General features: G+C 38.9%; 1 protein-coding gene across 5 annotated transcripts in view; it reads left to right on the top strand.

Moving 5' to 3' along the window:
• PICALM (phosphatidylinositol binding clathrin assembly protein) overlaps nt 1-13,122 on the top strand; it is a 102,662-nt gene extending 89,540 nt beyond the window's left edge. For 4 of the 5 annotated variants that reach the window (XM_080815706.1, XM_080815704.1, XM_080815705.1 and 1 more), the window contains one exon: nt 11,749-13,122. In XM_080815706.1, coding sequence (XP_080671832.1) covers nt 11,749-11,763 — 15 coding nt within the window. In that variant the 3' untranslated portion in view covers nt 11,764-13,122. Of the gene's footprint in view, nt 1-10,364; nt 10,468-11,748 lie in introns of all 5 variants that reach the window. The other variant, XM_080815702.1, reaches the window with a different exon arrangement.
• Nucleotides 13,123-21,788: the final 8,666 nt, after the last annotated feature.

Genomic DNA, 21,788 nt, shown 5'->3' with positions numbered 1-21,788 from the left:
TCAAGACAGAGAAGACATGGTAAAGTAAACAGTAATTTAAAGTGAAATCCCATCAAAATAAAATGTTTTAATCAAATCCCAGTTTTGCACCTATTGCCAAAAATCTTTCCCTGCTCCTTGAAATGCTTTTTGGGCCCTGTTACTCACCTAGGGCATAAAGTAATGTGTATCTTCTGGTTTCTTGCTCGCTTTAAGTTACGTTAATATTTTTAGAGTATCTCAGCCCTACCAGATATATTTATCTTATTGCCATTTAGTGAAGTATTCCAAAAAATTGTGTTCTGTGTCCTTCATGTATCTAGGTTACTCTAAGTGCTGCGTTAGTGTTACCGAATACCTTCCAGATGGCTCTTATTTCAGACTAGACTGCTCTGTTCTTTAGGATATTGTCTTTAACTTAATAGACTACACTGTAGTATTGAGATTATGCCTTCCTATACACTCACCCTGTTCTCCCCTCATTTTTTGTACTGTCTTATTCTGTATTTTTAAGGTATTTTTATGTAACTTTTGCTTAAAAAGATGGGGATTATGTTCTCTTTCATTCCCAATATTGTAGCTTCTTTAAAAAATTTATTTTCTTTTTTAATTTCTTTTCAATGTTCCAGAATTCATTGTTTATGCACCACACCCAGTGCTCCATGCAATACATGGCCTCCTTAGTACCCACCACCAGGCTCACCCAGCCCTAACCCCTTGCCCCTCCAAAACCCTCAAATTGTTTATGAGAGTCCACAGTCTCTCATGGTTCCGTCTCCCCCTCTAATTTCCCCCAAGTCCCTTCTCCTCTCCATCTCCCCATGTCCTCCGTGTTATTTCTTATGCTCCACAAATAAGCGAAATCATATGATAATTGACTCTCTTTGCTTGACTTATTTCACTCAGCATAATCTCTTCCAGTTTGGTCCATGTAGATACAAAAGTTGGGTATTCATCCCTTTCTGATGGAGGCATAATACTCCATAGTATATATGGACCACATCTTCCTTACCCATTCGTCTGTTGAAGAGCATCTTGGTTCTTTCCACAGTTTGGCGACTGTGGCCATTGCTGCTATGAACATTGGGGTACGGATGGCCCTTCTTTTCACTACATCTGTATCTTTGGGGTAAATACCCAGTAGTGCAACTACAGGGTCATAGGGTGTTTTTAATTTCTTGAGGAATCTCCACACTGTTCTCCAAAGTGGCTGCACCAACTTGCATTCCCACCAACGTGTAAGAGGGTTCCCTTTTCTCCACATCCTCTCCAACACATGTTCTTTTTTCTTTTTTCTTTTTTTTAAAGATTTTATTTATTTATTTTACAGATGGTGATCACAGGTAGGCAGAGAAGCAGGCTCCCTGCTAAGCAGAGAGCCCAATGAGGGGCTCGATCCCAGAACCCTGAGATCATGACCCAAGCCAGAGGCAGAGGCTTCAACCCACTGTGCCACCTAGGCATCCCTCCAACACACATTCTTTTACTATCTTGTTAATTTTGGCCATTCTAACTGGTGTAAGGTGGTATCTCAATGTGGTTTTGATTTCAATCTCCCTGGTGGCTAGTGATGATGAACATTTTTTCATGTGTCTGTTAGCCATTTGTATGTCTTCATTGGAGAATTGTCTGTTTGTGTCTTCTGCCCATTTTTTGACATAATTATCTGTTTGGGGGTGTTGAGTTTGAGGAGTTCTTTATAGATCCTGGATATCAGCCCTTTGTATTGTCATTTGTGAATGTCTTCTCCCATTTTGTGGGTTGCCTCTTTGTTTTGTTGACTGTTTCCTTTGCTGTGCAGAAGCTTTTGATCTTGAAGAAGTCCCAAAAATTAATTTTTGCTTTTGTTTCCTTTGCCTTTGGAGACATATCTTGAAAGAAGTTGCTGTGGCTGATGTCGAAGAGGTTACTGGCTATGTTCTCCTTTAGGATTCCTGCCTCCCGTTGAGGTCTTTTATCCATTTCGAGTTTATCTTTGTGTATGGTGTAAGAGAATGGTTGGGTTTCATTCTTCTACACATAGCTGTCCAATTTTCCCAGACGATTTATTGAAGAGACTGTCTTTTTTTCTACTGTTTATTTTTTCCTGCTTTGTCGACGATCATTTGGCCATAGAGTTGAGGGTCCATATCTGGGCTCTATACTCTGTTCCACTGGTCTATGTGTCTATTTTTATACCAGTACCATGCTGTCTTGGTGATCACAGCTTTGTAGTAAAGCTTGAAATCAAGCAGTGTGATGCCCCTAGTTTTGTTTTTTTCTTTTTCAACATTTCCTTAGCAATTTGGGGTCTCTTTTGATTTCATACAAATTTTAGGATTGTTTCCTCTAGCTCTTTGAAAAATGCCAGTGGAATTTTGATCAGAATGGCATTGAACGTATAGATTGCTCTAGGCAGCATAGACATTTTAACAATGTTTATTCTTCTGATCCATGAGCATGAAATGGTCTTCCATCTTTTTGTGTCTTCTTCAGTTTCTTTCATGAGTGTTCTGTAGTTCCTCGAGTACAGATCCTTTACCTCTTTGGTTAGGTTTATTCCCAGGTATCTTATGGTTCTTGGTGCTATAGTAAATGGAATCAATTCTCTAAATTTCCTTTTCTGTATTTTCATTGTTAGTGTGTAAGAAATGTATATACATTGATTTTGTATTCTGCCACATTACTGAATTGCCGAATGAGTTCTGATAGTTTGGGGGTGGAATCTTTTGGGTTTTCCATATAAAGTATCATGTCATCTGTGAATAGAGAGAGTTTGACTTCTTCATTGCTAATTTGAATACCTTTTATTTCTTTGTTGTCTGATTGCTGTTGCTAGGACTTCTAATACTAGGTTGAACAAAAGTGGTAAGAGTGGGCATCCTTTTCGTGTTCCTGATCTCAAAGGGAAGGCTATCAGCTTTTGCCCATTGAGGAGGATACTCGCTGTGGGTTTTTCATAGATAGAGGAATGTTCCCTCTATCCCTATACTTTGAAGTGTTTAGTCAGGAACGGATGCTGGATTTTGTCAAATGCTTTTTCTGCATCCATTGAGAGGACCATGTGGTTCTTCTGTCTTCTCTTATAGATTTGTTCTGTCACATTGATTGATTTGCGAATGTTGAACCACCCTGGCAACCTAGGGATAAATCCCACCTGGTCATGGTGGATAATCTTTTTTTTTTTTTTTTAAAGATTTTATTTATTTATTTGACAGAGATCACAAGTAGGCAGAGAGAGAGGGGGAAGCAGGCTCCCTGCTGAGCAGAGAGCCCGATGTGGGGCTCGATCCCAGGATCCTGAGATCATGACCTGAGCCGAAGGCAGAGGCTTTAACCCACTGAGCCACCCAGGCGCCCTGATAGTCTTTTTAATATACTGTTGGATCCTATTTGCTGGGATCTTGTTGAGAATCTTAGCATCCATATTCATCAGGGATATTGGTCTGAAATTCTCCTTTTTGGTGGGGTTTTTGAATATTGTAGCTTTTAAAGGAAAAAAAAATACTCTGCATTAGTGTATCTTTCCTAGATGTTTGACTACGTGGGAAATACTAGATCCCTGTGGTTGGATCCCTGTGGTTTTCTCTTTTCATGCTTCCTCCCAGTTTCGCTCACTGTTTGATGGCTTATTTTAAGTGTGTTTGTTTATTAACTTGAGGAGAATGGGGACTCTTAGGGGACTGGGGACTCTTACTCCTTCTCCTAATGGTGTTTAAATCTTACTAGTATTTATTGGTGTATACAATGAAATGTCCATTGCTGACCAGTAGTTTATTAAACTCATTCTACATTGCATTATGCAGCTTTTCTGTTAAAAGCATAAAGACAGCTCATCTAGTTTCAGTTTTCTTTTGAAGTCACTATGATGCGAAGTAATATTCTTTCAGTGGATGTTTATGAGGCAATTTAGATGTTGTTGAAGATCTTGGGGGTGGGGAGTGGGTATTATGTTAGTTATATTCTTATCACTTCCTTACATGAGAAACTTACTCTGATCCCATACCAATCTACTTTTCAAAAGCAGTATGAAGAGCAGAGTGTTACATATGGGTATTTAATTTTTAAAATAAGCTGTTGGGGTGCCTAGGTGGCTCGGTTGTTAAGCTGCTGCCTTCTGTGCAGGTTATGATCCTAGTGTCTAGGATCAAGCCCCTCACCAGGAGGCCTACTTCTCCCTCTCCCACTCCCCCTGCTTGTGTTCCCTCTCTCGCTGTGTTTGTCTCTGTCAAATAAATAAAATTTTTTTTAAAAAAATTAAATAAGTGAACTGTCAAAAGTTTTGTTGGTTTCTTGATTGGTATTGGTTTTGTTTTGTTTTGTTTTATTATGGCGGGTTGCCAGTTTTATTTATGGAGGATATGGCTAAGGATGCAAAATGGCTGCTGTGTTTTGTTTGTAACGGCCAATTTTAAGTAAGTCTGACATCAGTTAAGTGTCTGAAAGGAAACAATGGCTTGTTGTGAGTGTCTTCTACCCTTCTAAATAGGGACACTGTTGGATATAGGAATAATTCAAGTCTTAGAAAAATTTGCCTTTTTAATGACTTTCTTGTGTGTCAGAACTAGTGGCTCTTTTTGCTGTTAGGCTTAATCTCTTACTCTTTTCCTTCGTTTCGTTTCTTTTCTTTTCTTTTTTTTTTTTCTTAACTTTCCTGGTGTTTTAATTGTGGGTGTTGGCAGTGCCTCTTCTGTCACCTGATCTGCCCAGCTGGATTTCTGTGAAAAAGACCTTTTGCATTGTCAGCAGTACATTATACTCATTTACCATTGCCTTCTAGAAGATACCATGAGCGAATAAACTTCGGGAATTGGGATTTAATACCATAGGTGGGAGTGGTTCTGTAGTCCCTGGGGTACACCTGAATCAGAACAGAAATTTGAGAAGTCCCATCTGCTGACTTTTAATGTTAATAAGACAACCTAGAGAATAAGGCCTTTTTACTGTTTCTTTCCTAAGGACATTCTTTCTAAAAGGTAGAGATCTAATTTGTTGTCTTAAACAAAACCAGAACATATTCTTAAAATTTTGAATGACCGTAAAGTTCTACCTTTGTGATGACCATAACTGACCATATATAGCACTGTGTGGATAGAAAATACAGGGGTATATTGACTGTCTAAAATTTACTAGAGGAGTCCCTTTTTTAAAAAAATTTTAATTTTATTTATTTGACAGAGATCACAACCAGGCAGAGAAGCAGGCAGGGTGGGGGTGGGGGGTACCCCTTGAGCAGAGAGCCCAATCCGGGGCTCGATCCCAGGACCCTGGGATCATGACCTGAGCTGAAGGTTTATAAGGATCAAATAAAAATATTTGAAATTGAGGAATGTGGAGGGTTTTGAGGAACTTTGTTTTTAGAAGAAAATTATATAAGGTTGCCTTATTTTCAGTGCTTGCCTCTATTCCCAAATTCTAATTTAATTTGTTCTGATCTAATACAGTTTATATTTGTTTCCATGCATTGCAAATAACTTTGATTGTAAATAATACATGTTTCATTATTTTGAAACCTTAATTATAACTCTTACCTGCCAAGATCAGATAAATACATGGACGTAGGCCATGGTGGTGACAGGGTGGCCCTCCTGAGCACGGTCCACATTAGTGCGGGAATCATCCATGTGCCCAGTAGACTGTGGACACTGTTCACAGAAACCAAGCCACATCAGTCTTCAAGACTGTATCAGCAGGACTTTAATGGCTCAACCTTTTTGGAATGTAGTGTTACCCAGAAGTATGAAACTTCAGTTTATAATAAAATATTTATTTGGACCAAAGAAATAAGATCATCTATTTTGGGGGGAGGGGTAAACATTTTTTGAAATATCTAAGTCTAAAATTCTCTTCTTAGACGTTTTTAGTGGAAATTGACTACATGAAATAGGTAAAAGCACATAGCTTAAAGCTCATATGGAACACAGGTCAGAAATTTTTTTTTTAACCAAGCTGGGGTGCCGTATTTCCAGTAAATGGCAAACAAGGGGTGTGTTATAGGCACATTTAATTACTATTTTGTCTTATAGTAACAGTTAACATAAACCTTGGTTTTTATTTTTATACAGAGCTTGTTTTATCACCAAAAAACATTTTAATTTAACATGTTTTAGAGTGCTTACTATGTGTAAGTCATTGCTAGTTTCTGAGACAAGAGACAGGTAAATTTTGTTTCTTACATCTGAGGAGCCTAAGGTTGAATATAATATGGACACAGAAGTGACTGGTTGATGGCAGAATGAACACCATTATAAGAGAAACACAGCATGTTGAGAGCACAGTGGATTCAGTGACATTTGAGCTGGGCCTCTTACAGGAATAGATGAGCATTGATTGTAGGTGATAGGGAGGTTTGAACTAGTATTTGAGCTAATATATGTCAGGCAATGTACTGATGCTTTATGTATATTTTCATTTAATCCTCAAGAGTCTTAAAGGGAGGTAGGAGTATCGGGTCTAGATAGTCTAAGCCCCATTTATAGAAGTGCCAGGTAAATTTAGATTCAGTGCTATCTTTCTATAAAACTCAGCTCTGTCAACCCGGACGAAGGAAAAATATACCCATTTTCTTCTTAAGATGTTGACTTTGCTTCTCTGACAAAGACAGAGTGAGTCTCTACAGCATTGCTATTTGCTATCCAGGCTTTTGGGTGACTGCGGAATTCAAATGGAAAGAAAAGATGTGGCAGGGTTGCATCTTCTCCCAGAATTTTAAGCACAGCCAGTGATATGTCAGAAGTTTATCCTTAAATATCCAATTCTTCATTCTCCTGTAAGCTTTCTGTTGCACTAGTCTCACTTTGACACTGCTGTTATTTTCTTGTTCTGACCTGAAATTTTCTTTCTTCGGTGTTGAACAGGAAGCTAATGAAGGAGTAACCATTTTTGTTTTGATATGTGGTGTAGCAATAGAATTCTTTGTTTAAAATCTCTTTTAAGTATGTTTGACTTTTATTAAATTCAACTTAGGATTTGTGTACTCTGTATTATCCTAATAAACACATGCTACAACCAAAAGCAGCTTTGCTTTTGACATAAAAGCAAAGATTTTTGGTAGCATTAGAATTTTTCTTCCCATTTCAGCATTATGTTTTAAAGGTTGATTAGAGTGGAGGGAAAGGGTGGAGGAATTTCAGTGGAGAGTTACCATCATCAGTTACTTGTAAATCTTAGTATTTCTGTTTATATACTGCTCTTCTTTTACTGTTTCTCAATATTTTATTTTCCTGTAAGATGAGGAAGGAAGACTAAGTATGTCTGTATTAGACTTAACAGTAAGAGTGACTATTAAAAAAGCATATTCAGGGGCACCTGGGTGGCTAAGTGGGTTAAAGCCTCTGCCTTCGGCTCAGGTCATGATCCCAGGGTCCTGGGATCGAGCCCCACATTGGGCTCTCTGCTCAGCAGGGAGTCTGCTTCCCCCTCTCTCTCTGCCTGCCTCTCTGCCTACTTGTGATCTCTGTCTGTCAAATAAATAAATAAAATCTTTAAAAAAAAAAGGCATATTCAGTTGTGTTATAGGTCAGTTTAATTTGAACGATAGTTGTGCTAATTTTTTTTAGCTCTGTGGGAGTTGGTATGGAGAATCGTTGAAATAAATGATTAAAAGGCCATGTTTTGTTTTGTTTTAAAAGATTTCATTTGTTTATTTATGGGGGGAAAAGCTGAAGTAGGGGGAGGGGTGGGAGGGAGAGCAAGAGAATCCTCAACAGACTCTCTGTTGAGCAGGAGCTCTGTCCTTTGACCCTGAGATGAGACCTGGGCCAAAATCAAGAGTCCGACGCTCATCCAACTGAGCCACGCAGGTGCCCCTGGGTTTCTTTTATTTTTAAATAGGCTCCTTGCCCAGCATGGAGCCTTAGGCCGGGGCTTCAACTCACCACCCCGAGATTAAGACCTGAGTGGAGATGAAGAGTTGGACACTTAACAGATCACTCCCCCATCCCATGTTTTATTTATTTTTTTTTTGATGGCATATTTGAAGTAGGATTTTTTTTTTTTTAAAGAGTGCACACACGCCTGGTACTAGCAGCCCTACATAGTCTCTAATTTACCATAGAATGATAAGCAAAGGAGGGTCAGCTCTTTTACTTACAGGTGACTTTTCAGACTCTTCCAGTCCCTGTTTCTCACCCACCAGGATCCTGTTGGGCCCTTCATGCTCTTTTGTTCTTCCTGCTTTCCTTGAGCAGCAGTTGGGCTTATTGCAGCATATATCCTTTTCTTTTTCCTTATTTTCTCTCAGAGCTGGCTACTTTCTCACCAGTGCATGGTGTGCCTGTGGTTTGCAAGCGCCAGGAAGAGGTGGGCACAGGTGTTCCAGGGCTGCTTCACTGCCATGCCTTTAGTACTCAGCCAGACCAGTCTGGGCCATAGTTTCATGTGCTTGAGATGAGTCTTGATGAAGTAGAACTTACTACGAGGATATTGGCTCTTGTTTTCTCATGTTTTAATTTGGCTATATATTTATAAATGTAAGCTTTAGGTGTGTGGATTTTTCCAGGTTAAGATAGAATAGAAGGATTAGTTAGAAACTGGCACTTTTTTCTCCCCAAGGAAATAGATCCTGTTTAACATTATTTCTAAGTCTGTAGGACTTCTTTCTAGCAGTATGCTCACACATTGAGAAGAGTAGAAGTGTTCCCGTTGGTCATATTCTTCATCCATTTTCCTCTGGGACTGTCGGGTCTTCAGACTGCCATCTTCATGAAACCATGTGACTTAAGACATTTTAGTCTTTAAATCTTTAGTCTTAAGTCTTTCATAGGAGACTTGAGATTTTGGATGCAATCTACCCCAGTAAGGGATTTTTGATGTTTTTGTTTGAACTTCAAGTGAAAGAGAAAATTTGTTTTGGAGAGAAACCCAGTTAATCTTAGATTCCCTCCAGCTCAGAGACTGGTGATCACTTTACTTGAAGTCAACTCTGCTTCTGAGTGGTCATTTATGGTTGGTCTGAAGTGGGGAGGAGGAACATCTTTCCAAACCACCTTACTTTGTCTCTACCTGGCTGTTACTTGAATCCCCAAACCCAGTCTGCTGCTCTGTCCTCCCATTTGTAGCTGCCTGTGTAAGTTCATCATCCTTTCCATTGTCTCTTCCCATTGTCTTTGATCATTTATTTCTGAGAAAAAGGTATGGATTAGGAAATAACTCAACCACTAAAATAACTGAAGTTGATTTCCAGACCTTTAAATTGCTTTTGACATCCACACCAACAAATTGCATGTACTTGTGTTGTAATATTTTCTGAAAGTCATTGCTATTCATTCTCTGTAGCACTTTTCTTAAATCAAAAGGTAGAATTGAGATCACTTTGAACCAGCAAAGACAGATGATGAGGCTTGAAATCCATAATAGGATTTGAGTGTTGGAAATATGAATTGAAACTATTCCCCCTTAGTCAACTTTGATTTAATACTCAGTTGAACATCCCTAGAAGGATAGCTCATTTAGTAATGTTTGTATGCCTCTGTGCTTGCATGTCTCTGCAATGTAATGCAGGGAGGGAGAAAAAAAAATTGAAAGTTTGTTCCAAACTAAAAGGATTTCTGTTTGGTTTGAAATATTCAAAGTAGGTTTGGTGAAGGAGCTACACATATGAAAACGAACCTGTTATTCTTCAGGAACTGTCTGTCTTTGAGGGAATACTGATGATACGTTACTGAGTTTAACAAACTTCTTGCCTCATTGTATATTCAAATTAAATGAGAGCAGCTAATTCCAAGAATCCAGCAAATGTTACCAAGTAGAAAACAATCAATGATCATAAGTATTCCCTATTTTCAGGTTATATGCGTGTGGGCAGTTAGACTAGGTGACCTCTAACGTCACTTTTACCTCCCAGAATGTATGCATCAGCCATAGCACATCCAGAGAAAGAGCAGGAGACAACTCCATGTGAAAACACTGTGAGCACTGAGGACAAGACTTTCCACCTCTTAGGAAATAGGAAGGAAAGAATATTACAGATGGATGTATTGGGTCTGAACTGAGGTCAGAGTTTGCACAGCTTTTGACAAGTAGCCTGGATACAGGAAGCCATCTTTCCTTAGTTAAAAAGAAAAAAAATCACGATTACGCCCTTTCTTCCCCTCTTCCCCCCACCCACAATAGAAGTCTTAATTGTGGGTCAGCTTTTATCAACCTTTTTGAGTAAAAGACTTTCATTTCTTTGGAATTTCAGAAACAAGAATTTGTTTTCTGAAAAACACATGCCATTGGATACCTTTAACTTGACATGTGATTGAAACTTTTGTTTTAATAATTCCATTTTCTACAAAGGCTGCCTCTATATTTATTAAAGATGAAAACAAAACCACTTCTTCTTTCATTACATTTTCTGCTTTCATGTTCTGTCATTCAGAGATCTTTTTTTCTTTCCCTCTCTCTGTCTTCTTTTCCCCCAGCTGTCGGCAGCATCCAGCCCCTCCAGTCACAGTCCTCACAGAGCTTCAGGAAAGGACCCTTTTGCAGAGCTCTCTTTGGAGGATTTCTTATAAATCACTTTAGGTATTGCTGCTTGTTGGGTGAGATGGGGAGTTAAATACTTAAAAAGTTTATCAAATATTAAACACAGTTCGCTCTTCTCCTTTGTTTCTTTAAAGGACGCTATCTCGCTCTTCCTCCTCCTCCTCTGTTCTTTAGGTGAAGAATAAAAATAGACCTCAAAATAGGACGTAAGGACAAACAATTTTTGGAAACTGCTTTAACATAATTAAAAGGTGTGAAATCAAAGAACCATCTCATATTTACATATAAGCATCCACTGCTCACAGCAGATGGATGGGATCAAATACCACCCTTAAAAACTGGGTGTTTGTGTCATTCTTAAAAGATGTATGGAGAACAACACAGTTCTACACGTTAGGATTAGAGTTTGACTACGAGCATCTCTAGTTTGATTTTAATATCCCTGAACATTACTTGTGAAGAATTCATTTTAACAGTTTCTTTAAAGTGTTATATTTATGTGAGCCTTTTCATTTAAAACCAGTAACATTTTCCCCCAAAATAGACTTTTTTTTTTTTTTTGAAGTTAAGGGCACGTGAATACTTTATGCCCTTTTTGATAGAAGAATTCTATGTTTGATCCACACTGCCTCTTTTTGCTGGAAGGTGGTGAAGTTTGTTCTTCTTGGTGCTCTAGCCCCCAATGGAGATAGAGCTTCTAGATCTTTGAGAGTTGAGAGATCTTCTGATTTGACAAGTTTATTAGCACATCTACTTCAGTAATGTCTTTGGATGAACAGTTTAAGGGATATCCTGAGTGAAGTATCTGAGCAAATAGTGAAGCCCTGTTGAAAACTATTCTTTCGTAGATCTTTCAGATTTTTATTTATATTAGTAAAGAAGTGATTTAGTAAGCATAATATTACTCTTCCTTTAATTATTTAATTTTATGATATCATTTGGAAATGATATCAGATTGTGCTTTTCTCAGTGAGATTTTCACATGGAATATTTGTGTTCATGGAGAGATGTTCTCTATTTGTCAGTGAAAAATTGTTCATTCATTTTCTTTCTTCCCCAGTCTCTTGGTTTTAGTAATTAAATATATTTGGAAGTCCCCCTAATTAGGCTTCAAATATTGAGTCCTGGCACATGATGAGCTGACAGTAGTGACCTAGTTTTGTAATCAGGGTTGTGATAAACATGCAGTAAACATTTCTGGGCCAGTTGAATGGTAAAAGCCACAGAGCATTTTTCTTTTCTTTTTTTTTTTTTTTTGTGAGAAGACATCTTAAAATGCTGTAAATGAACTTACACTCTCCTTTTTTTTTTTTTCTCCAGATACAGTTTATGTAACTAGATGGAAGAGAATGGAATTATTCCAAAAAGACAAGTGCTCAAGCAGCAAATACTTACTTCCAGCAAAATCCAAACTGCTGTCTCTTAAACTCTCTTCTTCCATTAGAATGCTACAGTAACCCAGTGAAGGCCCATGAAGGAAATTGGGACTAGTCTATAGGAGAACGTATCAATACAGTTTATAAAGCCAAGAATTGCCATGATTTCAGACTAAGATCTGTCTTTGGTGACTAACCTTTCAGTTCTTTCAACTCTTATTAATACCCATAATCAGTAACCTACCAAGAAAAGCCCTTATTTGGAAAGTGTGAAATTTGTATTTGGAAAAGCTGCCAGAGAGAAGAGCTGTGTCCTTTACTGTAATGCAACAGAACTCTTTTGGGGGGATCAAAATCGTAATTCTTAATTATGCAGTATCTTTCTTTTCTCCAGTCCTCACAGATACAGGAACAGTAACTAAAATTAACTTTTCTTTTAAAAAAAATTATATATTCAGTTTGCAGTAGACATTCCTTAAGTATTTGTATTTATTTATGATTATCAATTTACGTAACATTAATATTGTATCAGACCTCCTTATGAAAATGAGTATGGATGTACACAGTATGTTTGATTTTTATCCATAAAAGTGAATCTGATTCAGAATGCTTTTCAGCTGACATACAGAGCACTAAATATTTTAAGGCAAGTCCATAGGTCTGAGTCACTTAAGAATTCTCAGTCTCTGTGGGATTTAGGGAAGCATTATAAATGCATTAATCCTTATAGTCAATTCTGTGCCTAGGATTTTGCAAGGGAACAGTTCGCTGACTAGGAAAAGCACTACATTTTAAATTCAGCATTAGTGCATTGGGAAGGAACTTTACTGCTTTGTGCTTGGCATGTCATTATTTTCCATTTGACATTAGGGCCTTTCCAAAATGAATGTGAGGAATTGCTTTCACTTCAAGACTTTCCTTCTTTTCAGTAAAACTCTAGGAGGTGTTAAGGGGGGAGGGGAGGGGACAAAATCCTTGAAACCTTTTATTTGGCTCATGCCATGTTATGATCATGTACCTTTTAAATAAGGGGAAATAGTATCTTTAAAGTTAATGTCTAGCCAAGAGTTTAGTTAACGAAGAATTAAACTGCACTGTTGATCGGTGCTTTGTGTAAATACATCTTAACGTTTTGGTTGAGAGGGGCCTTAAGAAGGACAGTTCGTTGTAGGAAAGCAATTCTGTACATGAGTTTAAGCATACTTGTTGCATTGTCTCTGCAGATTCTATTTTTGTTTACAATATTAAAATGTATGTTAGCAAAAATGGGTGGATTTTCAAATAAAATGCAGCTTCCACAAAACTTTTTGTTATGGTATTCTGGTCTGAGGTGCATTGTTTGTTTTGTTTTGTTTTGCTTTCTCCGTTTTCTTTATCATCAGTATCATTATTTTTTGCTAGTAAAAATATATCCAGGTGATTATATTTGCTGACTTAATAAAATGTAAATTTTACTTGTTTTAACTTAATTTCCTAAAAGATTTATCTTTGTACCTTTTGTTTTCCCTCTAGACTCTTACTGATAAACTAAACCACTTATTAAATAGTTGATTTTTGTGTTTTGATCAGAGGTCTTCAGTCAGGTAAGTGTAAAGGGAGAAAATGATTGTGTTTGGCACATTGATGTGTGTGATTATTCTGCCAGAGACACCTCTGAATGTATCACGTTTAATATTGAGTAGTAGGTAGGATTCATCTTACATGATGGAGGGATTAGAGACTTTGCATTGATAAGTGTCTGCATAATATTTGCCATGGTTGAAAAAAAAACAACTTTAGCGAATATACTTTGTTAATTTTACTAGTTTCTGAGTTTCATTAATATTAAACCATTTTCATATAAACTGGGAAATTGTACTTTTGTAGTTAACTTCCTTAACATTATCACAGATTTGATTGTTCTCTTGTGTTTGAGTGAATCTTCTATTTCAGGTCTACGGCTTATTCCTTTTATAATTACTTTATTATTGTTGTTGTTGTTGTTCAGGTCTGTGGCTTGTTCCTTTTATAATTACTTTTATTATTGTTGTTGTCATTGTATTATTTGTGTGTTTGTGAAGGTGCTTCAGAAATATTTTCATCCTATTGAAACAGCTTTGGGACTTGTTGGATAGGTGTTATCCACATTTTACCCATTTTACAGATTGGAATCAGGAACTGGGAAAGCAGTTTGCTCAGGTTGATAAGCTAATAGACAAAGGAGTCAGGTCTTTGGTTTCATGATCCATTGTCCTTTTTATGACCTGCTGTTTATAAACCAAAAAGGGAATTTTGTCCCTCTGCATTGTAGACTGACAAACACTTCGTTCCTGTGTGGTCTTCTTCCATGAAGCACATTTTCTGCTTCTTGCTCTGATGCCCATACATCATGGGCAAGGAGAAATACAAAACACATGAATATACAACTTTAGTCACAGTATAACAAGTGAGGTATATTAGCTGTTGAATGCTTAACTGTATTAGGTTATAAACCTGTACATACCCACACCATCTAAGTACCCAGCTACCAAGCTGGTGGTGGCTACAGAGGAGGTAAGATTATTAGCTGCAGAGGGCAGCTATACTCATCACAGATCATTTTCAAAATTAGTTTAGTTTTGACCTAACATTGTCATTTAAAATTTTCTTAAAGATAGCCTTTTCTTTCTTTCTTTTTTTTAAAAAAATTTTTTTAAAGATAGCCTTTTTTTTAAAAATTTTTTAATGATTTTATTTATTTACTTAGAGAGAGAGAGAGAGCATGAGAGGAGAGAGGTCAGCGGGAGAAGTAGACTCCCGAGCAGGGAGCCTGATGTGGGACTCGATCCCAGGACTCCAGGATCGTGACCTGAGCCGAAGGCAGTTGCTTAACCAACTGAGCCACCCAGGCGCCCCTAAGATAGCCTTTTCTTAACGAGTGATTATGAGAGTCCATATTTAGGAAGAGGCCTTATGTTAGACTAGGAAATTTTTCTCCACAAATAAAACATGAGCCCTGGAAAAGAGGCCTCTGTGGGATAAGTTTCTCCTTGAGCTAAAACAATTTCAAGTCTCTTCTCTTGTTCTTTATCATCAACAAACATGTTTCCAAATTCTGAGAATTCAGAGTGCTGATACAAATGCTTATTTGACACTTAGTGGAGAGAAAAACATCTCTACATTCAGGATGAGTATGGCCCCCGTGTGTTCGACAGTGGCTGGGTCACAGAGTATATGGAGAGGCCACAGCACTCAGCCAGATGAACTTACTCTTACCTTACAGAAAAGATAGCTTCACAGCTTCATCAGTGGCTACTGCAGATAGCTTAGTTCCTTGTTCAGCCATATTTGCTACTTTCCATGGATCTAACTGGCCTAGAATTCTGCTAAGTAGGCTCTGAATGGAAAGGCTGCATTATCATCTTCCATTTTGGTGTGTCACCAATCAGAAATGTTTTCTAGGGGTGCCTCGGTGGTTCAGTCAGTTAAGTGACTTCAGCTCAGGGTCATGATCCCAGGGTCCTGGGATCCAGTCCCATGTCAGGCTCCCTGCTCAGCGGAGAGCCTGCTTCTCTCTCTCCCTCACCACTCCCCCTGCTTGTGCTGTCTCACTCTCTTCTCTGTCAAATAAATAAATAAAATCTTTTAATTCTAAGTCCCTAGCTAGTATTTCCGTATAATTTAGTGGCCATCTCAAAAGGCATAAAACGAAATCTGCACTTCTCTGATCATTTTTGTCCTGCAGTAGCATAGGAACCGAAAAGCTTTTTGTTTCTGTGTAATTATGTTTTAAAGGAGACTCAAAGGGCCAGGAAGAGGCAGGAAGAGGGACTGCAATGGGAGGGGAAAGATGCCAGATAAGTCCAGCAAGGATGGCTGTGCCCATTGTGTGGTGTTCAGAACATCTATTGTTAGGAGCAAATCTTTGATAACTACTGATAACAGAACTTAATTTATGGTGGACAGAATTTATATCACCTGTGGGTCCAAAGTGGAAATGAAAGAATGATAGTTCACTTCATCTTATAAAGGTTAAACTGGGGTCATACTGGCCTAAAAGAGATAAGAATACAATAGGATAATATGAAATGATAGAAAACACATAAAAGTCTCTGTCCCCTCTTCCTGGCACAGAGCTAAGACCGCAGTAGGAGCATCTTTTGTTTTAATTGGTCTTTGACCCCAGTTCCTGACAAAAAATTACTCATTCCTTGGAATTTCCTGTCTTTTGTTTGAATGAGGCAGCTCTTGGTGGGCTCCTGGATAGCTTCAGGACGAGGACTGGTCATCTGAGAAGCTTGCCCTTCAGCCCAACCACATCCTTCAGGATAGAGGGAGTGGAGACAGAGATAATGATGGAACATGCCTATGGAGGGATGAAGCCTCCGTAAAAATCCCAGTATTAAGGGATCTGGAGAGCTTCCAGATTGGTGAAAAAATTCACTTGCCAGGAGGGTGGGGCACCCCACCCTCACCGGGACAGAAGCTCCTGCACTTGGTATTCTCAGACTTAGGGATCTCCATCTGGCTGTTGTCTGTATGCTTTATCATATCCTTTATAATACTGACAAGCACTTGGTGTTTCCCTTACTTCTGTGAGCCTTCAAGTAAATCATCAAACCCCCAGGTGCCCTACTTACAGGTAGTCAGAAGTGCAGGTGACAATCTGGACTTGAAGTTGGGATCTGGGGCCATTGGGGAAATGTGGGCTGTCTTGAAGGACTGAGTCCTTAACCTCTGGGGTCTGCACCAACTCTAGTTAGTGTGAAAGTTGAATTCTAGGGCACCCAGATGGTGTCCTACAATTACTTGGTGTGGACATGTCTGGTGTCAAAAAGTATTGTGAGTATGAGATTAAAGGAGAAAGAAGCGTTTTTCTCACGCGTTTAATCTTAATAACTGAGGTGAGTTCTTGTGATGGAGATGGCATTTCAAAAGAGTAAAGATAGAGAGATGGACCGTTTAATAAGTGATTTTAACTGGCACCATAAAGCTGGCGAAGGGTGACAGAATTCCCTCCAACATACACCAGTATAAATTCCAAATGAGTTAAAGGGTGTAAATGTAAGAAATTAGATGAAAATATAGGTGACTATCTCAGTCAAATAGCAAAAGGGAAAGGATATGATAAAAACAGTTCATCAAAGAACTGATGATCAATGAAAAAAGTGAATAAAAATAATCTAGTAATAACTAGAAGATTCAGTGGGAACAATAGAGCTTTCCAAGTGTAAGGACATTCTCAGTGCTTTTGTATGTATTTGTTCTTTTAATCAAGTCTATGGAGAAGGTATATTTCCTATGTCTATTTTATAGATGAGGAAGCTAAAGCCTGGAGTACTTCACTTACTGTGTGATGTTTATCAACTAGGTGAACTGCAATCCTGAGCATTTGGTCTGGCTATAGTCTGCACATAACCACTTAGCTGTATGCTGGTGTAGGAGGATGCCATTTTGCTGTATGTGTGTGTATATATATGAGTGTGTGTGTACACACACACGTAATCGTGTAATTACATATATGTAATTGCGCATGTGTGTATACACACATACATACATAAAAACAGCACGGGTAGGAGTGCATGGGTTTTGATTGCTAATTGAAAGCTGAGGTGACTATAACCTAGTACAGCTTTTTTGGATGGAAGTTAGCTAGAGTTGTCAGAAGTCATGAGAGTTTCTACCCCCGATCCTATAATTACACTTTTGGGAAATTTACCCAGGGAAATAACCTGGGGATGGGGTCTTGGCTAGGGAACTTGCCTTGAATTGTTGTACAGCACATAAGTTTAAAATCAGGAATTGCCCATATTGAAGAATAGGAAGTCAGGTTAGTAGGATGCCATACCTAGGGACCATCTGTGAAACCAAACAACCTTGTTCTTGTGGATCAGTTTACAACAGCAGATAGTAGACAACTGGAGACTCAGTGCAGATCTTCATTGCTATCATTCCAGATTAAAAGCCAGTCTACACTACCAGGCTCTGCCAATTCCCAGGCCAACCAAAAGTAGGAAGAGCTGTTTTCTCCCTTGCAAGGGTTTGTCTGCTGGTGATGAGGTGGAGAAAGGGAGTTTTCCACTGGCGACAGAAGGAATACTGGTCCAAGGTGCATAGGAGAACAAAATTTTCTACCAGTCACCCAACAGAGAAGAGGGCTTTACATTCATCATCATGAGTTTTACTGTTCTAGAAGATTTAGGAGGTAAGTGGAACGCTCCAGTTTCCTTGTCCTGTGTTAAGGGAAACTAGAGGACCCACAAGGTGTTTTTAGTTTCACATTTATCAAGCAGCTTCTCAGATACAGTTTCTTGATTGCAAGCCTTAACGTACATGTTTCACAAAGTTTCCACACGTAATTTTCTCCCCAAGTGGCAGTTTCCTGTGAAGGGCATGGGTGATCCATCACATGGGGGATCCGTGTGTCTTACTGGCTGCAGCCCTCCCCTGCAATCCTTGAGTGTACCTGTATGGCTCAGTGCTCACCATGCAGTCAGGGTCTAGAACAATTCCAACCTTTCTCACACCGGCATTCTGGAAACCTCTGCTCAGACTTTTTCTCAATAGAATTCTGGAGTTCCCTGCCCCTTTGCCTCTGTATTTTTTCCCTTTTTTGCCTATTTGAGTACTCTCACTTCTGGTAGGGAAAACTAGCACCTCTGTTCATTTTTAGGGGCATTGTGAATTGGACAGCCTTTTCAGAAAGTCATTAAAATGCTTTTATACTTTGTAATTCCACTTCTGGGAATCTGAAGAAATTAATCCAAAGTGTGGAAAATAGTTTTTGTGAAAAATACCAATCCCAAATGATTGAGATTACCAGAGTTATAACCATGAAGTAAGGGGAAGTTCAGTGATGAGTCCCAGAGATTATCTCCATTCCTAAGGGATAGTGAAGAGTTCATGGAGACCAGGAAAAGAACAGAGCTGGAGATTAACTGTTTTCAAAAAGACAGGCGATAACATGCTGGCGAGAATGTGGAGAAGGAGGGAACTCTGTGTGCTGTTGTTGGGAATGTAAACTAGTACAGTCACAATGGAAAACAGAATGGAGTTTCCTCAGGAAATTAAAACTAGAGCTGTCCTTGGATCCAGCACCCCCACTTCTGGGTATGTATCTGCAGGTAACAAAACCATTATCTTAAAGTAATACCTTGCTCTCTGATGTTCACTGCAGCATTATTCACTACAGCCAAGGAATGGAAGCAACCTAAGTGTCCATCAGCAGGTGAATTGATTGAAAAATTATAGTTATATATACACAGTGGAATATTACTTATTCTTAAAAATTAAATTCTGTCATTTATGATAACAGGGATGCTAAGTGAAATAAGACAGATAAAAACAGTACCGCATGGTCTCACATGGATTCTAAAAAGGAAAAAGTCAAAATAATAGAAAAATAATAGGAACTAGAAAATTGGTTATCAGAGGATGGAGGAAATAAGGAGCGATTAGTGAAAAGGGTAAAGTTTAAATTATAAGAAAAATAAGCTATGAGGCTCTAATGTATAACATGGTGACTGTAGTTGATAATCACTGTCTCATATAATCGAAATTTGCTAAGAGAATAGGACTTCAGTGTTCTTCCCTGCTGCCCTCAAAAAGGTAGATAAATGGGTGGTGGATGTGTGTATAACTCAATGGGGGGAATCCCTTCACAAAGATTAAATATATCAAATCATCACATCCTATACTTTAGTTTTAAATTTTGCCAGTTGTATCTCAAAGATGAAAGAGAAGAATGCACTAGTAACGTTAATTCCTTAGAGTAGAAGTTAAGGACGTTAAAAAAAGAGTTACAACGAGCTAAGCAGCAAAATCTGCAGGAGAGAGGGTAATGCTGAGTGGTTAGAACAGGAGATGAGACCAGGTAAGTGAGGAAAGGACACAGGGAGAGCCTGGAATAGGAACATACACAGAGGGCAATATGCATGAGACTTGTCTTTAAAGAGCATTCTTCCCTTCTGAGAGCATTTCCACCACTGAGTGAAGCCCTTGCTGCTTGATGACACAGAGCAGCGCGGTGGGAGCAGTGTGGACCATGCAGCCATGCTGTAGGTCGAAACCCAAGTTTGGACAGCTACATACTCTGCCTGTGCCTCAGCGTCTTCATCTGTAAAGTGGCATCATGATGCCTACCTCATAGGACTGTTGTAATTAATGAATTAATAAACAGAGGCATTTAGAACATCCTGGCACGATAAAGTTTCAGTACACTGAACTGGGATACAGAATAGCTTGTGGTCAAGAGTCTAGACTTTTTAAGGGTAAAAATCTGAGTTTTTAAATCCTGACTCTGTCCCTTACTAGCTGGGGGACTTTGGGAAATTTACTAAATTTCCCTCTGCCTGTTTCTTGTTGGTAAAACGTGAGAATAGCTGTAGACAAAGGATTATAGATTATAGAGTTATAGAAGGATGGACTAGGTTAATGTCTGTAAAGTGCATATAATAAGCACAGTTAAGTGTTAGCTTTTGTTAGTATTACTAAAGAGGCTTCTAAAATGTCAGTCTTTGGAATTGTCCCCCTGCCCTGTGTGCATTGTGCTGATGTCAGCCCAGTGCTGTGCTGGAGGTTGCAGGAGTTGATTCCAAAGCAAAACCCTGAACCTCTGTCTCTGCACGTCCTCACATAAGCAGGAGTCCTTGGTCCTAAGAGCTGCAGTAACTGTAGAGTCTGGGGTGACACATTTTTTAAAACAGCCGGCCCCACTCATTTAAGCATACTTAGGTCAGCAACTTGGATGTCCTCAGATAAAGCAGAATACTTCCTAAGGTATTTTGAGCACCTCCCCCCCACCCCGCCACCACTTTTTTCTTTTTAACGGAGAATAAATACTTAACTGAAGTTTTGCTTAGTGTCTTAGAGACTTCGTTTTCCTATTGGAAACATTGACTTCTTGTGAGGTAAATATTCATGTTTGTCCCTGTATTAGGATTAGATTTGGTGTGCATATCACAGAAAATTCACACAAGCAATGATTCAAACGACACAAGTTTATTTTTTCTCTCACATACAGGTCTGAGCTGGCATCTCAGCTTTGCTCACGAGACTGGTAGGTGCCCAGTTTCAGGTTTAGGTAGGTGTCTTGCTGCTCCATAGAACTTCAGGTGCTCCTTGCGTCTCCAAATCCCCTGGAGCAGGATGGAGGATGTGGGGAGAAAGGAAAGGAGGACATGATCCAGAAATTGTGTTGAGTTTCTCATGTTCCCTTGGCTAGAACTTTGTCGTGTGGCTGCAGGGTAAGGTGGGAAGTAGTCTTTAACTTCGGTGATCATGTACTGGCCTAAAATGGCTGAATCAGTGCATTATTGTAGTGGAAGGGAACGGGATTTGAAGGCATACTAGCAGGCACTGTCACAGTCACAATTTTCTATCTAAAGAATTGCTAACTTCCTGACCCTTTTTCTGATCAATGACTTAAAAACCTTCCCACATCGCATGTTGTGAGTTAAGATCTAAGATACACTAAAAGAAGTATTAGAGCTTAGAATGGAAATATTTCACAGAAACTGAATACAGGAAACGTCAAACGCTTAAAAATGGAAATGAAGCAAATCCAAACTGCTAGTGCTCAGTATAAATGTGCACCTTCCTACCAGATTTTAGGCCCAGCAGTAGTCCACGTTGACGGTTTTACATAAATAGCACAAAAGTCATGGAAGTCACTTTTTAAATGGTAGGAGAAAACTGATGCAAAGATGAACTCTAACAGTAACAGGACGTCAAAGATCTGAAGCGAATCTCAAAATGAGGCCAGGGCACGTCATCCCTCTGATCTGGTGTCTGGGGGCTTTAAGGTAAAAATGCCTCGCTGACCTCAGTCGTGCAGAGGGGAGTCCAGCATAGTTCATTTTCATTCCTCTTAGGAGGGAAATGTTGCAAGGCCTAGCATATTTTTATGGCTGAGACTATACAAAAAGATGGCCCGAACCCAGGAAGGCAAGAGGTCAGTGAGTTGAGCACCCAGTTTGAGGAAGGAAATGCTGACAAAATTTTTTACCAAGAATCAGATTGTGAGGA

This window comes from Martes martes (genome assembly GCF_963455335.1).
Source record: "Martes martes genome assembly, chromosome: 10".
NCBI lineage: Eukaryota > Metazoa > Chordata > Mammalia > Carnivora > Mustelidae > Martes > Martes martes.
Note: the sequence above shows the minus strand (reverse complement) of the source record. Positions and strands in the feature narration are given on the sequence as shown.